This window comes from Castor canadensis, chromosome 8 (assembly GCF_047511655.1).
Source record: "Castor canadensis chromosome 8, mCasCan1.hap1v2, whole genome shotgun sequence".
NCBI classification, from domain to species: domain Eukaryota; kingdom Metazoa; phylum Chordata; class Mammalia; order Rodentia; family Castoridae; genus Castor; species Castor canadensis.
The window spans coordinates 120,340,317-120,361,675 of NC_133393.1; the positions used below are offsets into that span (position 1 = coordinate 120,340,317).

Genomic DNA, 21,359 nt, shown 5'->3' on the forward strand with positions numbered 1-21,359 from the left:
CTTCCTCCCTTCCTCTCTTTCTCTATTTCTGTTTTCCTCCCTCCCTTTATTCCTCTTTCTTAACTTTCTTTCATTTGCTAACTCTCCATTTCTCTCTCTCAAGTGCCTTTAATCTTTTTTTCTAAAATACAATTGCAGGTCTCTTAAGTTATAAATCTTAATGAAATAAGATTAACGAATTAGGAAAAGAGATATTAACCATTAAGGTTTTTAAGATTTCAGAATCTGGTCTTTATCTACCTCTTATGTTCCCATACCCTGTAACAGAAATAACTGACTTCAGGAAAATTGTTGCTTCATTATTAATATATCACCTTTACTACTGATTCCTCACCCCTCCCAAGCACCATTGATCATACTGTGCACACTGCAATTGTTTAATTCTTTACTCAAATCCTACCTCCTCAAAGCCTGCATAACAGCAATGTGTGGCTATCTTTCCTACATGTGACTCTTGTCTACTTATTGCCATTTGGCATCTGCCACTCTGCATCCTTACTGGTTTGAAAAGTGTGTTTTCTCTCTCAATTAGATTTTTCAGTTACTTTGGAAGTAGGGTCATGTTTGGAAATATATAACTCTGTACCTAATTATGTCTGCAGAAATAATATTTCACTGTAGACACAAATTAGTGCATAGATTTTTATTCCATTAACATAAGGCACAAAGAGAAAACTATTTTTTTGAATTCAAAATAGTGCTTATCTTTAAGGGAAGAGTAGTGACTTTGATTTAACATGAGAGGGGTATCCAGAGTACTGAGTTTTTAGTGCGTTTGGATAGTAAAAACTATTTAACATCTTCAGAAGTATACATATTTCAATAGTATAATATAAAAGTTAAAGTATCCTAAAATATTTCTAATAAAATTTATTTTACAGCAAAACATTAATCAGTGTGAAAGAGAAAAAGGGGTAAAAATAATATCCATAATACCTTATCATGTAAAGATTCTTCAAGATTCTTTCTGAAAGTTTCTGATTCTTGAATTAAAACATTCTATGTAAAAGAAAAGAGAAATAAGTAATAAATTATACAGAAAATATTTAAATGTATAAGTTAATGATTGGATCACCCAAAAATCTTCTTTGATTCCTTCTTTAGTGCAACTATTTCTTGGTTTGTGTGGAAACCAGGTTTCAACAAAGTCTTTCAACATGATACCATAACATTTTGAGAAATATATTAAAGGGGAAATGTTATTTTGCAACACTTGGATGGATAAATGAAATAAATACTAACTTTCAAGCTATCTCCAAGCAATTTCTAATTGCTTCTTCTCATAGAAATAGATCATTCTTCAAATGAGAAATAGTGGGTAACAAGCTAAATATTATACTGGTATTATGAAAAATGAAGATGGACTCATTTTTATTATATAATGAAAGAAGAAACTATCAAATCATATTTTAAGTGTTTAATTTCTGGACTTTTTTTCAAATACAAAATTAATAATTTCTAAAAATAGTTAAATTATTTGACAAATGAAAATGAAATTGTAGCTATTTAAAATCTAATGTTGCATGTCATGAAGAGATGTAGAAATAATTTACATTTAAATAATCAAAAGAACCTTTGTCATGAAAGTATTATTGTTTTTAAATGTTTTCTACTTTTCCTACAGTTCTACAAAGCATTATTTAAATAATACATTCCTTTGAAATATATACAGTACAATTTTAAAAGATTGTAGTATTTGCAAATGCATGTATTTGGAGTTGTGTGGGAAAAAGCATGCACTATGACTTTCTAACGGGTCAATTAATCAAAATTCTTTAACATATTGAGACATTTTAAACGTTAGAAGAGAAGGTCTAGTTAAGTAGTGATTGGCATTCAGTTTAAATTTCTGAGAGAATTTATCCACTGGGTTTTAGCCCTTACCTTCTTTTATGCTCTTCAATTGGCAACCAGCTCACATAATTCTTGCTGTTTTGATAGCTAGCAATTACCAGTGAGACATATGTCATTGTGAATCAAATTTTGGATTGAACAAGCACTTTTTCTAAAACAGTGAAATTGAAAATACTGAGTTTCTAAGCCGTCTAGTGGCATTGGCAGTATTTTGTTGATCATATAAGCTTACTCATACTTGGTGTAGCTGTCATTTGAAACACGAATAGCTCAAAGCAAGCCCCCCAATATTCATTTTAATCTTATTACTCTTTTTCTACATATGAAGAAAGAATAAATATTTTCATCACAAAGGCATAGCAAATTTTAAAACATTGCCTCATTATGAACATGCTAAGATTAAAGATATATTATCATGCAGCATTTTGTTCATTCAAAGATTCATCCTACAATTTTCACAGAAAATTTGATTCCCTTCTATGAATGCATCAGGCATTTTTAAACTTAGAAAAATAAAATGACTGCTTGTCCCCCTTGTCACTTTACCTTCTCTTCCAGAGCAGCCATTCTTTCCTTTAAGTGCAGCTGTAGGCGTTCATTGGATTCAGTCAGAAGTCTGTCCACGGTATCTGATAATCTTTTGTTATGCTCCTCATTCATTTTCTCTCTTTGCCTAGCCTTACATTTAAGAAAAAGAAAAAAATGACATGGAAACCAATTTCAGGACTTCATAATCTTGATTTTATTGTATTTCTAGTATTTCAACATGGATTTGATTTTATGCATGCTTTGAATAAATTAGTAGAAACCTTTTTTCTTTAAAATGGAGAGGGCTTATGAAAAGATTTTAAATATAACCCTTAATCAAGTAACTTTTCTGTCTATATATGTTGCTTATAAATCCATAAAGTGATGATGGGGGATGTTTCTTAGTATACATACTCTTTGAAGTTCTTGATTCTTCTCTTCAAGTTGACCTTCTAGATGTCTCATACGTTCTTCAATATTTCCATGTCTCTCTTCAGCCTGTTAAGAAATATGAAGAATGCACCTGAAATGTAAGATGTGGTTAACTCTTTTCCTCTAATTAAATTGAAATAAAATGTGAAGCAAGCTACTACCAACTGCAAACATAGTTTTCAAAAAATAAACTTTCTTTAAACAGGCAGCTGAACAGCATTGCTTGAAATGTGTCAGCTACAAAGGCCTGTTACATCCAAGCATCAGCAAAACATTGGAGTTATTTATGAGCAATGATATCAGCCAAATGTAACATGCAAACTGTGCATGGTTTGAAAACAAACCTGCCATTGTCCAATCTTAAGCTCCTGAAGCACTGAACTGCACAGATGGTCGATTATCAATAAATAAAAGTAACAGAATTTTCATAAATGAAAAGAAAAACTTAGATGGATTCTATTTAGCAATAGAAAGTAAAGTCCAGTAGGACTACCTTCCTACGTATGGAGATCATTTCTTGTAGTTTAGCTTCCATAACATATTGATAATCATCAGATGAGGTAGAAGAGGTTGGATCAGACTAACAAGTCAAGGAAAAGGAGAGGGACAAAATTGAAAAATCAGAACTAAAGACACTGACACTGAACAGAACATAGCACAGAATGCTTAAAATAAAACGTGACAGCAAATTTAATACTTCAATAGACAGAATTTTATGTGGAAAGAACTACACTGATATCTGGTGAACTTGGTTATAAATGAAAAACAATGATATGTTAAAATAAAAAGCTGTTGACCTGAGACATGGAAGGTTAGTGATGGCTGGCAATGAATGACTACTACAGGATGAAGTAAAGCAACTCTGGAAAAGTCATGTAATAGTTGGAATTATGGGAAACCAAACACTAGAATATGTCTCTGACAGATCATTTAAAGCTCTATATTTTAGTTTTTTTGTTTATCGTATTACTTAAAATAATGAAAACAGTGTATTTCAATATCAGGGACTTTGCAAGGCAATGACTCAGGTGTAACAGATTTAGAACAAATTTTATTATAAATAGTAATCTGTAGAAATCATCAAAAAGCTAAGCCATAGAGCAAATTATTATGAATATTTCCTGATTCAAGCAAGATTGAGTTTCCTCAGCAACAGTGACCAATTTATTAAATGACTTCTGGTCTCTGAATGCATATTATGGTCATTGATCTATTCTCAGATGTTGTTTTAATTTAAAAATATAAATGAAAATGATTAAAAGTCCTCAAATTATCAAGATGACATAATGCTGTGAGGACAAGAAACTATTTGTGAACTCTTCTAAATGACACTAAGTGCCACTCCCAAACTGTTACTGCATTGATTTGTTGCTTTGGAAACAAAATAGTGCCTTAAAGTGAAAAGGCAGCACAGACCTCTTTGAGCATTGTTTGCTCAGTGTTAAGGTCAGTTACATGTCTTTGGAGGTGACTGTCAGGTTAGTGCAGAGTGTTAACACATGTGACATTGCTGATAGTTGAATTGTATTAGTATGTTATGCACAAACCACATATAAAGTTACATCAATACTTTAATTGTAATTGCAACTTAAGTAAGTATAACATGAAAACAACCTTATGTCAGGATAATAAATGTTAACTTCAGTTTATATTACTTCACAATTCATAATTTCATTCTAACATAGTGGAACTTGTACCAAAATAGATACATATGTAAATATTTCATGTAGTAACTAAAAAGAAATAGAGAACTACTCATCAATCATTTCATATACACCTCTGATATTTTATGCAAAAAATTCAGTCTAATCTATGTTATGTACATTTAACATTTCAAATATGGTAGACTTATGTGCATCATAACTCAACATTTACATTTGCAAAATTTTCCTTCTGATAACTTTATCTCATAAATGTGCAAAATTATGAAGAGATAACAAATAACCAGTTATTTCCCATTTCCACAAATTTTCAAACAAAAGCAACAGAGAAAGCTATGATGATTGTCAAATATAATAAAATGGTTTACATATCATTTAAAACTTAGCACTATTAAACAAGAATATAGTTAGTTGATTAAGATGTTGAAACTCAATAATCTAAATTTATATATATCTATATAAATGTATATATGTGTAGTCTTTCAAAAGTACATTTTGAAAGTTTGTATATTAAAATTAATCAAGTTACTGACTCGTAATATTCATGGCATGAATTCTCTAACTTCTTAAAGTTTTCTCTTAAAGCATACAAGTTTTTAAAGATCCTTAAAACTTCTACCTAATTCTGTCATAAGTACTGAAAATGCAAAAATATTTTGAAAATTCATTTCAGACATGGAAAAGAATCCTGTCATGTCTAAATTACTGTTTCTACTGATATTTTTATTGGTGTTAGAATGAATGAAATACTTTATGGAATGGAAGATGGATTATGTCCTTCCTGAGCAAATGTGCATTTTAATTAAGTATGTATAATGAATTATAAAACTGGGAACCCTAATTGGTCTTTAATGGTTAATTCTATATAAACTTGTTAAAGCCAAAATTTAGTTTTATACATCAAATTAATCAAGAATTCCTTCTAAAAGTCTTAAATGGACTTTACCTACATACACTCACACACACAAATGAAAAGATGAAAAGTAGTCTATCAACCATTGGGTTAATAATAAATTAAAAATGATTTCTGGGATCATACAGCAAATTGTTACTGATTTATGTTTATCTTAGCACTGTGACTAGTATAGTTCCAGAAACTGGTGTAAATACAACTATCACAAAGGATATTTCTTATATTTCTTGAAGTGAAACTATGTTCACTTCACTTTCACTCTTTATCATGATGTAGGAAATTTTCAAATAAGCTGAAATTTTATAAATAAAACTATAAGCAGAAATGACTCTGAGAAGACTTGTGAATATATTCAGAAATTGTGAAGAAATTAAAATTAAAAAAACAAAGATCTAGGAAGAAAAAATAGGTAGGGAATATGTATAATCAGGAGTAGAAGGCATAGGTTCAAACTCAGCAGAAATGTTTTTCTTTAGGGAGTAGTCAAAAGAATAAGTAGAGAAAGAGACTATCACGATCATTAATATTGAGATATTGACAATATATTTAAATTGGAAAAAAATAAAACAGACTGTAGAGACAATCCTTAAATATATTGAGCAAAGGGCAAGAAAGAATACAAGATGGCTTAGAACTTAAATAAAAGCGTTATCTTCAGATGTTATAAAACTGTTACAAGCAGAAGAAGTGTGCTCAGGATAAAATCTCAGCACTAAAGGACCCATGTCAGCAATGTAAAAACTCTATCTCTGTAACATGTCTTTGATATGGAATCTGCCAGATGAGAAGATGACTAAAAAGTAGAAGAGTGAATCACATAGCATTAGAATAATTTCAAAGGATGATAAAATTTTTCTGAAAAATAATGAAATCAAAATAATCCAGAGAAAATGTAATTTTGGAATCTAAGGAAATTATTTTGATTGCATAATGTAATAGGTCATAATAAAAGTACAAGAGGATTAAAAAGAGAATGAAAAAATAGATGTGACACCTATGCCTAGTTTTTTTTATATTCTAAATCAAGGATCTTAGGAGTATTTAGTTAAAAACCCTTAAGTCAAATATATTAATTATGCTTTATTCTCCATCTATTAATGGCTAATTTGGGGCAATGATTGGCTGAATTTTAAACTGCAATCAGATGAGTCTTTATGAAAATTGTTTCTAGGCCCTGGGTAAAATTCCAAATATGAATATCTTAATGCATGTTATGGTAATTTCAAATTAGATTATAAATTTACCTTTATTTTTGAAATCGTACATTTCAAAAATTGTCAAAGTGATTTTCTGCATTGGTCTTTGACTATAGAAGGATCCAAATGATAATTTTACCCTAATCAGACTACTGTTTTATTCAAGTAGTTATTCCAAAACTCTACAATCAAATTTTCCAATGTGTTTCTGTCCTGCTCCACTTCATCAAATTTTTACCTTCTCATTACCTGAGTAACTATTTTAATGAATGGAAAATTAGCCTGCTGTTGATCTCTATTTTCAAAAAAGTGTTTATTGCTTCATTTTCCATCACTGCATCAATTACTTTAAGTTATACATAATACCAGAATTGTAAACTTCAAGTTCATTTGTTTATCATACTTATTGCTTGGCCTGGAAAACTTAGTAAACAGCAATGATTATGTGAACATTTAAAATGTATATTTTGAATTTATATCAGAAATCAAACATGCTATTGGTGACAAAATCAGGACTTTTATTCTGTATCTGTATATGTAGAAGTGTATATATCCTTGGAAGCAATGTTGCTTCCATTTGACTGGTCAGAATAGTCTTCTTTCATATTAGAATGGCTGCAGAATCCTACAATATATAGCTATAGAATATACTGGCCATATTCTGGCTGAAATTTTTTAATACTTTTCACAGTATTATTCTTTTAATTTTTCAGAAGAAACCACAAGTATAAAAACTACTTGGCTGACTACTTAATGGCTTTCAAATTTTGCGTTCTATGAAGGTTTAACTTCCAAGTTTTAATAAGTTTCATCATAGTATAGCGTGAAAGGAATCAACTCTTCATTTTATTTCCTGTACTTCTAATAACAAACCTCTTATGTGAAGCTATTAAATTGTTGCTTCCTGTATACACGTTTGAAACATTAAACATCATTAATCATTTATCTCCATGATTATCCCTATATGCATATATGACTGGGGGAAATTATAACAATAAAACAAAATTTGTTTGCTATATTAATGTTTAAATAGGCAAGGTAATCATCACAGTCATATAGCAATCATTCAAGTCACCATAACTAAGAAATATGCAACAAGAAAAAGTTCATTAAAGAGCAGACCAATACACCAAAGATTAATTGAATTTAACTTTTACAGAGCCTAAAGAAAACATTTAGAGATTGCATTTTGATTACCAGTTGTTTCTGTAAGTATATAGGCTGACCAATTGTTTCAGAGTAGTACCTTTGTTAGGGCTGCAATTCTCTGAGCCAGTTCAGCCTCTACTTCAGGTAAGGTTTCAGCCTTTCTCATAGTTTGCTGCAACTTTTGTTCAGCCAGCTCAAGACGCTCTTGTAACTGTCTGTTTTTTTCTTCCATCTGAAATATGAAAGGCAAAAGGCACACTTAAAGGATTAGAATTGAATAAGCCAATACTGATCATATGAGCTTTGTACTTCCGCTAAGTGTTTAGCCTTAAAATCAGCTATGACCACACCTAAATGTGCTAAGTGATGTTTTTCATCATGTTTTCGTATATTATTTATCAAATTTCCTTAATAAAATTCAGCACATTAAAAAAGCTCTTGGCATGGCCAATGAAAAGATATTGCTAATGAGTACGCAATTGAGCACATGGACTACGGCTCAGTGTTCAAAGTTCAGATGTGCCATGATAACAAAATTTTGAAAGTCGTGCTATTAGCCTGCAGTGGGTTAGGGAATGTTGCGTGATGATGAGTCCAGGTTCTAGGGATGGTGCTGGCAGACTTTCTGTACAGGGCTAGCTAGGAAATATTTTAGACTTTGTGTACCCTAAGTCTGTCTCAACTTCTCAACTCTGCCTTGTAACACAAAAGCAATAATTGGTGATTAAATGGCCCAGCTTTGTCCCATTAAAACTTTTTCTTAATAACAGCAGACAGCATACCATATTTGACCCATGGGTCATAGTTTGGACCACTATTGTCCTAGAGTCCTATAGATTTAGGCTGCCATTATAGGCTCTGTATTTACCATTTTTGGGGAAGTGTTAATACCTAAGGATCAAAATGCAGTTATTATACTGCATACACCACTATATAAGTGGCGGCTAGAATTATGTGAGGTAATGCAAACTCCTTGGTGTAATAGTGCAGCAGTGATTCATTTCCAGTGCCAAAATAAATAAAAATTATTATTAAGACAAGTAATTTCATTATTCAAAAAAGTAAATTGCATACTAGAAACCACATTTGTTTCGTTATCTCCATTCTAAATTTTACAGCATGATTAATCATCTGTCAAGAAACACTGTATTTTTTTAACTCCATGTTTTGTGAAAATTCTGAGGGCATATATATGGCCCCAAAAGAAACCAAGACAGGGATACTGAACCTGCCGTAGGATGGCTTCTTTATTTGCCAACTCATTTTCTAGTTTATCATTCATGTCATGTATGGAGGTCGATTCTCTCTGAGCACTGAGGTAACGCTTCTCCAGGGTTGTGATTCTTTCTTCCATATCTTCCTTCTGTGCCATCGCCTAGAAAGAAAATGTAAATAATTATGCAGGAGTGAGTGAGTTCTGTCTTCAGCACTCAAAAATAAATTAAATGAATAAACAGGTAAATAAGTAAAAAGCAAACCATATTCTTAGTTTAACGTATATTTTGTTTAAAATAAAATGATATATATTGGCCTGGCCTTGCTTACTGGGAGAAAAACTTTCTACTGTTAAGGTTTGAGGGCCATGTCAATGTAGGTTGAACTTCATGCTTTTATTCATAAAAAATAATAAAATAAAATGATATATAAACATGATGGTTTCCTTAAAGGCACATTCTGTAGGACGCTACGCCCTCACCCCTGCTTCAGGGCAGAACCAAAACATAGCGTTTTTGTTAGTTTGAGATAAAAATAGCTCTACAGAGAGATTCCTAGCATTGCTTCCATGCACCTGTGTATTACAACCCACATTGATTCACCTCTACCAAACCTCTTCACTACTTCCTGGTCCCCTTCCCATAGTGGCCTCTGTCAGTTTAAGATTACTGTATTTGCTCCTCTACAGTGGGCACATCAACTACATTCAAGTTTTAGGTTCCCTTCCCTTTCCCTATTCCTCCCATGAATGTTTTCCCCTTAGTGTGTGACCTGTGTCCAATAATATTTGTTTCAAGTCTATAAACTGCATATGAGGGAGAACATGTGGTTTTTGGACTTCTGAGCCTGACTAACTTCACTTAAGATGATGTTCTCCAGTTCCACCTATTCACTTGTGAATGACAAAATTTCATTCTTCTTTGTGGCTGAATAAAATTCCATTGTGCATAAATACCACATTTTCTTAATGCCTTTGTCAGTAGTACGGTATCTTGGCTTTTTCCATAGCTTGGCTATTGTGAATAATGGTGGAACAAACATGGGTGTACAGGTGCTTAAGGGCACATTCTTTTCTTTTCATGGAAGGAGTACAAAATTCCATGTGAGTTTTGCTAACTTATTTATCAGAAACTTCCTTGTATCATAGATTAACCAAGAGTTTTCTTCTTTCTGAGAATGTAAAGGAGTACATTTTGAAATTACTTTACTCTAGAATTGAAATTTTTAGAAAAGAAATGCCAGATAAATTAGCTCATAATGGGTAGAGCTGCATCCCATAAGATTTTTACAATGGTGGCTACAGTTTCAAATTGCAAAGCAATCTTCAAATAAGAAATAAACTACCATTACAGATCTGAACTTCACACACAAAAAAGAGTAGCTCAGTAGTTAAAGAGAAGTTTGGGTCTATATGTATAGCTCAGTAGCAAAACAGTTGCCTGACACGAATAGGAGATTCTATTTTAAATTTTCACTTTTATTATATATATGTCTATGTGTGTATATATACATATATATTAATCTTAGTGTAGGAAGAATATCTTAGAGTACCCCTTAAAATGACAACTTCTTAAAATATTATATTCTGTCAGTTTCATTTTCATACAACACTTTGTAATATTATGTCAATTTTATGACCTAAATAGAAAATTTTGAGTCTGGTCTGCATATATTTCTAAGTGAATTCTAATAGCAAGAAATCCAGGAAAATGCACAAATTTGTTTCTCAAGGACATGAGCACTAAAGTAGTATATACTTTCTCTAAAGTCCTGATTTTTGGTACTTATTAAATCTGTTATCATGAGTCAATGTTTCCATCACTTACTACAATTTCAAATTCTTTTTGTTTTTGGTTTTTTGGCTGGAATACTAACATCACATAACATTGCTGTTAAGAATTAGGTGATACAATATTTTAAGTAATTAGTATAGTGCCTCATGTAGAGTATACACTGGATAGATAATAGTTGCTTTTTAATAATTGATTGCTATTTTGACCACAATTAAGTGCTCTCAGTCTATGGTATGCATTGCAGGTAGGAGTCATATATGAATTTGGTATTATATTTTTTATTCAGTAATTCATGTGGGTGATTCCATTTTTAACTGCAGGCTGTGTTGCTAAAAGTAAATTTTAAATTTACAGGTCAGTGAAACAGCTTTTCCTCTGTGTCTTTTGGAAATTCTAAAAAGCTTTTTCTAGTTTCTAAAAACTGTTCCTAGAAACAGCAAAAGGATAAAGATCCAATTATCACTTGACCTGAAGTTTATATATATGTTTTAAATAGAAGAAAAGACAAACTGATATGCATTCATTTCTTTACTTAGTAAACTTTTGAAGAACTTTTAATAGAAAACTAAGAAAATAAACTAGATTTATTCACAAAAATATCATTAAAATACTTCACTGAAAAATTTAGTTCTTTGCATAGCTAAAGATTCAGTGTGATATTATTCATACATGGTTAGTGGTTTTCTTGATTAAAAAGTAGAGAGCAAAGCCACTTTTATAAGATTTTCTGTTTTCTAGCATGGGGTATTGTGTCTATCTTTAATCCAGATCACCTACTTTTACATACCAAAATCAATGTAATGAGCAACTGAGACTAAACTTTAAATAAAAGTAAAGTTTGGGTAGACTTTTTTCTTCATGAAGAAAAATTACAAAAATGCATTCAGAAACCATAATCATGCAATGAATTTAAGATATGTTAGGTTGTTCTCATGTGCAAAGCAAAATGCATTTCCATTTTAAATCAGATTGTTGTTTTTCCTATCCCTGAAGTTTTTTCTTAATCAATTCAGCAAATATTTATTTTAGCAATATAGAAATTGTACAGTGCTAGCAATATTATAGGAATACCAAGAAAAAATAACTTTTTTTCCCCAATAAGAAACTTGGCGTTCATTAGCTTTTGTGTGACCACATCCCATATTATTCAGGAAAACAAGAACAAAGTCTAGAACTTAAAGTGACATCTTCTTAAAAATATGAAATTCTCATCTCATTTATTGGAAAGAATGAACAAAAGGTTATTAGGTGGAAGTTATATTGCATTTGAATTTTTTATGATGATTACCATTGAGTGAAATGCTGAATTTGGAGGTGACAGACAGTTGGAAAAGTACACGATTGGAAGCCAGTCTAATTCTATTTCTTCCTAGTGATGGAGGGAACAGATGGTATATAGACCTTGGGCAAGTCACTTTACTACACTAAGACTTAGTCCTTATTTGAGAAAAGCGAAAATGATAATAAGTATCTCTCTATAGTGAGAAATAAGGGAAATTAAATAAAATGTTAATTGTTTTTACATATGGTTGGTGGTCCTTGAGAGAGCCTTAATAAACCAATGGGACATGAATCTTGAGAACTGAATGTTTCAGAAATATTTTATGTTTCATTTATGGTGACCTGTGAGTGTGAATGTGTGTGCTCATTTACAAAGATTGTGAGACATTTAACAAGTCAGACTGACTGTGGGCTCCCTTCACAGGTCTTGTCTGATAAGAACTGCCCCTTGCTACCATTCTTTAGCCTGAGCCGCAGCTGGTTTCATCCCTTGCAGAACAAAGCCCACTGTTCCTTATCTCCTGCCACCTTCCTTTGTCCACCCCTAGACCTTGCTTTGGCAGCTGGTCTCATCCCTTGCAGAACAAAGCCCCACTGTCCCTTATCTCCTGCCACCTCTCTTTGCCCGTCCCTAGTCCTTGCTTTCTCCCAAATGCTACTTAAGGCCAGACCCATCGAGAAAAGCTGCTGCGCCATTTTGTCTTCTCGGCCAGCCAGCCTGCTTATTAAACTTTGGACATGAGATACCTCTTGTGAGCCTCCTTTGTGTGCGGTGTGCGGTGTTTTCCTAACATTGTCAACTGTGTCATTTCCTACTGTCTTGCATCTGGCATTTCACATACTCAAACTGCCTACCTGGCTCTTAAAACGTTTGTATTTGCAACCTCTTCTCAGACATGGATGATGAGAAATACTTCTTTTTCATGAACCTCTTCTAAAATAGGACTACCTAGAAATTAAGCAGCTTCAAAGAATAATTATATTTTAGAAGAATTCCCTGTGAAAAGAGAATGCCTTACCCATTAGAATATACTCCTAATGAAAGAATACCTGGAATCAGAAAGTTGACATTTTCCATATGACAGGGCTTTTTGTCATCTATGTCCAGAGACTATTAATATCAGGGTGTTATTTTTAAATGGGAAATAAGAAAGGAGGAGCTGGAGATACTGGGTTCTACCCATAAGTGACACTAGATTAGATATTTATAGACAGAGTACTTGAATGATTACAATAAAAGGAAAATAACTAAATCTATGGAGCCAAGAGAATGAAGAAATATAGAATAAGTGTAAGTTCAAGAAATGTACCTAGTGACAGTGGTACAGAAGATTTATTAAACTTCATCAGTGGTATACATTGTCTGAGTTTGAATTGTGGGAAGAAGTGAAGAGGAGAGGTGTATCCTTGAAGTATTAATTCATATAAGGTTGATCACTGAGCTGCAGTGAACCTACCACTTCATAGCTCATCTACCTTTCTGTGAGACATCGGCATTGTTCTAGTCCGTATTCTAATCTCATCCATGCATCCTGGTGTTTATTCATTGTCAATACCTGTAAGTATCTATCCATTCTTTCATCAAAACAATTTAAGTACCTGTTATAAGCTCTCATAGCTATGTAGGTAATTAGAAACAAAACAAAGCAAACATCCCAGTACTTGTACATCTTTATGAGTAGTGGGGAAGGCAGGCAGGTGAAGCCCATGTAGACCATCAATGCATATATATATAATGTCAGGGAGGTATAAATGCTGTGGAATAAATATATGAAAAAGAGAGGGAGAGTTTATTTGTAAATAGCTACCATAGGGAACAAGAATTTTAAGCAGAAAAGTAATGTGGGTTGATTCACAGGCAGGCTCTTTAGACAGTACTATTGAGTATATAGTCTGACATGACCCAAGTGCAGTAGTAAAGAGACCAGTTAGGAGACTATTATAATAATCTCATGGGAGGTAAAAATTGTCTGAAACACAGAAAAGCTAGGAAGACCCAGGTTTTCCATATATATTTTGATAGTAAAGACAGCAAAATTTACTGTTGAATCAAACACAGTGTGTGAATGATAGAGACGTACCAAGGACAGCTCTAAGATTTTTGACCTGAGCAACAATAATGGATGTGTAAAACTGCTGGAGCACTAGGCTTATTGGGAAAATATCAAGAAAACAATCTTAAAGATGCTAATTTTGAAATTTAGATATACACATCTGGAAATCAGGAGAGAAAAACAAGCTGGAAATATCATCTGGGAATCATAAAGCCATGAGACTGCATAAACTTACTAGAGAAGTAAACATAGGATGAGACAGGAAGAATGACAAGTATGGAGAAGGGAAGTGATAAGGGAAAAGACCTAGAGATGAAAGTAGAAGTAAATATGGAGGAAATTCAGAAGCGTATATAGCATTCCATTGGCTCAGTAAAAATGGCTCAGGGAAAGAAGATTAGAAAGTAGAACAAGTGTTCCAAAGGATAGAACTGATACTTTCATTTGGTAAAGTAAACATCAATAAGAACTTTCATAGGGATACTTTTAAGAGACAGGTGGAGGCAAAAGTATTATAAAATAGGCTCAAGAGAGAATGGATTAAATATACCAAAAATATTGTAAATATCTGTGTAGGTAGAGGATATAAGGACACATATTGAAAGCTATTGAAAAATTGGGGAGGGATGGGAGGTAAAAGAAAAAGGGAGAGCAATGGAAGGGGTTAAATGGATCAAAATAAAGAATATTCACAGTGGGTATACATTGAAAAACCCCTGTGAACATCAACTTAAATATTAATAATGAAAGATAGGTCTGTAAAGTAGGTACAATGTGGGGGGACTTACTTGTGTAAGGGGGAGGTTGAATGGAGGAGATTAAAGAGAGAGTATGTGGTTGATGGACTTCATATATTTATATGAAATAGAACAAAGAAACCTCTTACAATTGCTTTAAGGGGGGTAAAAAGGGGGTTGAGAGAGGAGAGATGGTGGGGTTGATCCAACCAATGTACATTATAAGTCCATTTGGAATCATCACAATGAATCCCCCTGCACAAAAAATACATCCCAATAAAAAATTTCTTAAATGGATATATAGAATAGTCAACTACAATAATATTTTTGCATATACAATTTTTATAAAAAGATAAAAATATATTAGTTATAAAATATGTAAAAAATAGAAAAGGTGAAAGCTTGTGACAAAATTTTCACAGGCAGAAATAATTTTCTTTTCAACTGTGAGAAAGTAAGATGATTCTGAAATTTCACCATGTAAGATAATTTAGCAATGTTATAAGTAAAACATCTACTTGTATCTTCTGTACTAATTTTAAAGTACTCTGTTTTCAATAGATAAAACAATGTTAAGTCTAGCAAGAACTGGATATATAGAAAAAGACAGGTGGTGTTATATATGTGTGTGTATGTGTGTGTGTGTGTGTGTGTGTGTGTATAACACATTCACACATATGCATTCACATTCATACATACAAAACCAATGAAAGAGGAGACAGTTTAATGCCTGATATTCTGATATGGTAAGATTATAGGAGTCATGATTCATATCCCTCACGTGGTTATTTAAAATGAAAGCTTGAATTTTTAAAAAAGATCATTTAAAGCCTCAGTAAGTCTTTATTATATCTGAAATTTGATGCTAAAAATTTCTTTCCATACATATTTAAAGAGTTGATAAAGTAAACTATTTTTGCCTCACCGAAAAAGTACATAACTAATACAATGCATCCTAAACTATGGTATTCTGAGAAGTACAGATTACATGCCATTAGGGGAAATTATGGAAAGAGCTTCTCAGAGGCAGAACCGAGGAAGTAAACACAGAAAGTAGTATGAACCACTTACCTCCCGAATGTCCCTTTGATATTTAGTGTTCATCTCTTCTGTTTTAATGAGATCCTTTCTTGCTGTCTCTGCTTCCTGTTCCACCTCTCCCACACGGGAAGAAAGGGCTGCTAAACGTTCTTTCATTTGGGCCATTTCATAGTTCTGCTTTTCAAGCAATTCCTGTAGTTCAACTAGCTGACTAGTTTCATCAGTCGAGTCGATAGAGCCGTTGGACAGACGCTGCAGGAATAGACAAAGGAATGGCACTTAGGAATTTCTTTATCTTCAATTTAAAATTTATGAACTTAAGAAATAAAAGCATAGCTTTCACACTGAAAAATAAAATTTCTCAGTGAAATTCTTTTCAGAATTCTGAAAAGAATGAGTTTTGGAGAAAAAAGTTTCTGAGAGAACTTAATTGACATTACTATAGAAAAGAAAGTCAGAAATCGTATGTTCTCCCTCATATGTGGACATTAGATCAAGGGCAAACACAACAAGGGGATTGGACTATGAGCACATGATAAAAGCGAGAGCACACAAGGGAGGGGTGAGGATAAGTAAGACACCTAAAAAACTAGCTAGCATTTGTTGCCCTTAATGCAGAGAAACTAAAGCAGATACCTTAAAGCAACTGAGGCCAATAGGAAAAGGAGACCAGGAACTAGAGAAAAGGTTAGATTAAAAAGAATTAACCTAGAAGGTAACACCCACGCACAGGAAATCAATGTGAGTCAATGCCCTGTATAGCTATCCTTATCTCAACCAGCAAAACCCCTTGTTCCTTCCTATTATTGCTTATACTCTCTCTACAACAAAATTAGAGATAAGGGCAAAATAGTTTCTGCTGGGTATTGAGGGGGGAGCGGGAGGGGGTGGAGTGGGTGGTAAGGGAGGGGGTGGGGGCAGGGGGGAGAAATAAACCAAGCCTTGTATGCACATATGAATAATAAAAGAAAAATGAAAAAAAAAAAAAAAGAAAGTCAGTAGATTTCAAACAGGTTAAGAGATGCTTATGAACTGAAAACTTATATAAGTGTATACATATATATGTGTATGAATAAAGCTGTATGTTATATATACATATAAAATATATATATATAAAACTTAGCACAAGTCATTTGCATATCCTAATCATTAATTGCCAGCTATTATTTTATCATTTATTATTAACACACATTCTGCTAATATAACACAACCTATTATTTTAATCAACTCATAGAAACACAGAAACTGTAATATTTTTCATTTTAATTTAGAATTCTTTGTAAGCTTTATTTTAAATTATACAGCAGAAGAACATATATAATTTTTAAAGAATGTTATCACTGTAGTGGCCCTGAAGTAGTTTGAAGAAACGTATACCATAGAAAAGTCTTGATTTGCTGTCAGTGTAAACACTATGTGGGCACACAATCCATAGGAAGGAAGCTGAAAGGGTTAAATATGTTGAGACTGTTATTTCAACTTTTGAAAAGGCTATCTAGAAACAATGCAACCCATATCTTTAAAAGTATGCCCCTAAAAGAATATCCCATGGGTAATATACAAAATAAATAAGAAAATCAAACAACTCAACAGTAAGCAAACAGCTCAATAGCAGGCAAAGCCAGGTTAATAAATAGGCAAAGGTTCTGAAAAGACATTTCACAAAAGAAGACGTACAAATGGCCAGCAGATATTTGAAAATAGTCTTAACATCACAAATCCTCAGGGAAATACAGTTTCAAAGCATAATGAAACATCACCACATATTTGTTAGTTTGCCGATTATCAAAAGATCGAAAGAGTAGAGCATGGTGGTGCATGTCTATAATCTCAGCAATTGGTGCTGAGGCAGGAGGAGCATGAGTTTGAGCCTACCTGTGTTATATAATGAGGTCAAGGCCAGCCTAGGCTACATAGTGAGACACTGTCTGTATCAAACAACAAAATAAATGAAACAAAAAGTCAAAAGACAACAAGTGTTGGCAAGAATGTGGCAAAAAGGAAACCCTTGTGTATTGTTGGTAGGAATGTAAATTCGTATGGCCTTAATGGAAATCAAAGAAACCACAAATTAAACTAACATCTCATTCTAGGGGTAGGAAATCAAAGAACCAAAATCAGTATGTCAGAGAAATTTGTAACATTTTTACTGTAGCGAACATAGGAATCAAGGATTCACTAACTGTTGAGTGGATAAACAAAATGTGGTGTGTGCACTAATAGAATACCATTCTGACTTTAAAAAGAAGAATATTAACAGGGTGCCAGGCAGGCAAATAGTTCAGAAGACCCTGTCTCCATAATAACCAGAGCCAAATGGACTGGAGATGTGGCTCAATCCATAGAGCTACTGCTTTGCAAGCATGAAGCCCTGAGTTCTAACTCCAGTTCCACAAAAATAAACAAATAGGAAATTCTTTCATTTTTGACAGCATGGGTGAGCCTGGTGGACATTATAATAAGTGAACTAAGCAAGGCACAGAGGGACAAATACTGTTTGATCTCACATATGTAAAAATCTAAAAAAGTCAAACCAACAGAAATGGAAAGTAGAATGGTATAACTAATGGTAGTGAGAAAAGGGGAGGTGTTTGTTAAAGAGTGCAAAGTTCAAGTTAGACAGGAAGAATAAGTTTTAGTAATCTACTGTACAGCCAAGTGACTACTAGTGAATAATGTGTACTTCACAATTGCTAATATAGAAGACTTTAAGTATTCTCACCAAAAAATGACATGTAGGATATGTGATAGGTTTGTCAATTAACTTGAAAGTAGAATACAATGATTCCTTATCAATTAAAAAAGAGGAAAAAGAGGATGTTTTATAGCCTGGCTACATTGGAGATATGTGGTAAGAACAGTGGAGCAACTGAGGAAAAATACAATATGAAAAAGAACACAATTAAATAGAAAGAGAATGGAGAAAAGTCAAAGAAAGTACAAACAGTTCTGCTGCAATGCTTGTTTAACCATATGAATTTGTTTCAGCACCAAAGATATACTAGGACACAATTTGAACATAATGTACATTTTGTGTTCTCCTATGTGTAACTTTATTCCTGAGAAGCACTGGGTAAATAGAAGAAACAGACACCTAGCTTGGTTCAGCAGGTGGAATATGTAAAATTCACACATGAGCATTCTTCAAACATTTAATGCACGTGGACCTCAGGTCCTTGCATATGTTAACATTTTCTCATTCACATCTATATTACAGCTTCCTGTCTGATCTTAGATACTTCTTCATCCAACACTCATAATAAGTGAAATCCTTTAACCCTTTATCACCCACTTCTTCAAACAAACTTCAAGTTTTTCTCAAGGTAAACAGCCACATTTAGCTTACAACTTACACAAGTCTTAACCGTTTATTATGTGTGCTATTGTGCTATCATTTTAAAAGCTTATGTCCTTTTTATGTAACTAAAGTTTTAAGTGCTGTGCTGTAAACCCTGTTCTCCCATTATCTGTATGGGCTTTTTTCTTTCTTTTAAAATTGGCAGATAAAATTGTACTTATCGTGTATAATATCATGTTTTAAAATCCTATATGGGAACTAAATTCTAAGAAGGGTGAGCTCATAGAAGTAGAGTAACAGGATGTTTGCCTCCATCATGTGGTTATTTCGGGGAGAGTAATTTTTCATAGTTTATGACTTTTAGCAATACAAATATCACACAGAGAAGCATTGATTGTAAGAGTAAAGGAGAACAGAAGGTGTCATAAAGGCAGAAAGAAAGAAAGAAAGAAGGAAAGATATATAAAAAGGGAATGAAGACAAATTGCAAGCGAGAAGTGCTGATAAGTCTAAAACCTAATATAATGCAAGTATATGGAGAAATAGCTGGGCAAATCAAAATTAAAAGGGCAGATAAAGAAGGCACGGACTTAATTGCCTTTTCTCAGTTGACAAGAAGAATTTTTCTATTCCTCTAGAGGTAGCATGTCTATTAAATTTTAAGCTTGCTTAGTTACTTGTAAATTGTAGTTTGAAGATATTTGAAATTATGACAAAACCCTACAAAATCATATCTGAGTTATTACAAATTGAGCAACTGGTTCTAGCCTTTTTCCCTGATCCAATTCTCAGCTGTTGCCTAGTGATTACAACCTGGGTCTTTTCAATACAGATAGTTGACTGTTGTAAGTGTTCACATTTCCTTTCTTCTAAGAGCACTTCCTAAAGACATATGAAGCAGTGAGGAAAATTGACTCTGAAGCGGGATGTGGTCAAAAGTTTGCAGCATCAACCCCAATATTCCTATATGCTTGAAACATCACTTACCCCTTCCATTAGGTGCACCTGCATTACAGCAGTACTGCTATCACATGGTCAGTATGTCTTCAGAGAATTTTGTCTGTAGAGTCAACTTTTGTCTTAAGAGAAATTAGTATTCAACAGTGACTCCTTTTGAATAAAATTTACGGACTATGCTAAGTAGTTAAATTGAAAAATAGTCTGGAAAAATATGAAACAAATCTCTGTATTCTTCAGGTAAAAAATATAATTTTTGGTGTACTCTTATAATGAACAAGAACAAACTACAGATATCTGCAACAATCTGAATCAAAAAACATCATGCTGAGAAAATGAAGCTAGACACAGAAGAGTATATACTGTGTGATTGCATTTATATCAAATTCTAGAGTCAATAGTGTCAGGAGAGCAGATTGACTAACAAGTCAATGACCTCACCCTGGTAAGCAGAGGTTGGGATTGACTGCAAATGGGCACAAAGACACTTTTAATGGCAAAGGGAATGTTCCCTGTTTTGATACACACATACACAAGTCAAAATTCATGGCTTTTACCTATGCACACATATATCAAAATTCATGGATTTATGAAACTCTGTTCTACATTAATACAGTTGCTTTTGAAAAACTATAAAAATATAATAAAACATTTTTTAAAAACTTTTTTGTATAATTGAAAAATTACATTTAGAATTGTAGAATCAAAAAAATACTTTGGAGAAACAGACATACATAGTCACATAGAGCTGATCTGAATTAAAATGCAGAAGTTTGAATATCCAGTTCATCTGTCCTTACTATACTGCCTGTAATCAGAACATAAATCAACAAATTAAAATTGGATATACTATATGGTAGAGAAAGTACCTAAGGTTTGTGTATATGAAAAGCACTGACATATATATATATATATATATATATATATGCATATGTATATAAAGTATTCATATCTATATTTAATGAGTAGGTAACATATATGATTTGTGTATATATACATATGTATGAATATACATAATATATCCATACTCTATACATATATTTGACAAAGATTTACTCAGTGCAATTGGATGATGTTAATTTTTTAATTAGAAAAAATGATCGTTACAATTTTGTACACCTGAGTTCCATTAAAATCTTGCTTGATATTGTATATTTTAATGGACTAAAAGTGAGCAAAATTTAATTAAATATAGATATGAAAATATTTTTAAAATGTTCACCTTTCAATTCCATAAGAAGCAGATGCGT

The 21,359-nt window shown here is 32.7% G+C and overlaps 1 protein-coding gene across 23 annotated transcripts in view; it reads right to left on the reverse strand.

The window, feature by feature from the left end:
- Window positions 1-21,359, reverse strand: part of Ppfia2 (PTPRF interacting protein alpha 2) — a 454,825-nt gene that overhangs the window by 102,951 nt on the left and 330,515 nt on the right. For 12 of the 23 annotated variants that reach the window (XM_074084050.1, XM_074084052.1, XM_074084042.1 and 9 more), the window contains 6 exons: window positions 15,885-16,106; window positions 8,962-9,108; window positions 7,831-7,965; window positions 2,797-2,880; window positions 2,401-2,532; window positions 937-999 (listed from right to left, as the gene is read on the reverse strand). In XM_074084050.1, the coding sequence (XP_073940151.1) occupies window positions 937-999; window positions 2,401-2,532; window positions 2,797-2,880; window positions 7,831-7,965; window positions 8,962-9,108; window positions 15,885-16,106 (783 nt within the window). Of the gene's footprint in view, window positions 1-936; window positions 1,000-2,400; window positions 2,533-2,796; window positions 2,881-3,307; window positions 3,395-7,830; window positions 7,966-8,961; window positions 9,109-15,884; window positions 16,107-21,359 lie in introns of all 23 variants that reach the window. The other 11 variants (XM_074084029.1, XM_074084040.1, XM_074084032.1 and 8 more) reach the window with 1 other exon arrangement.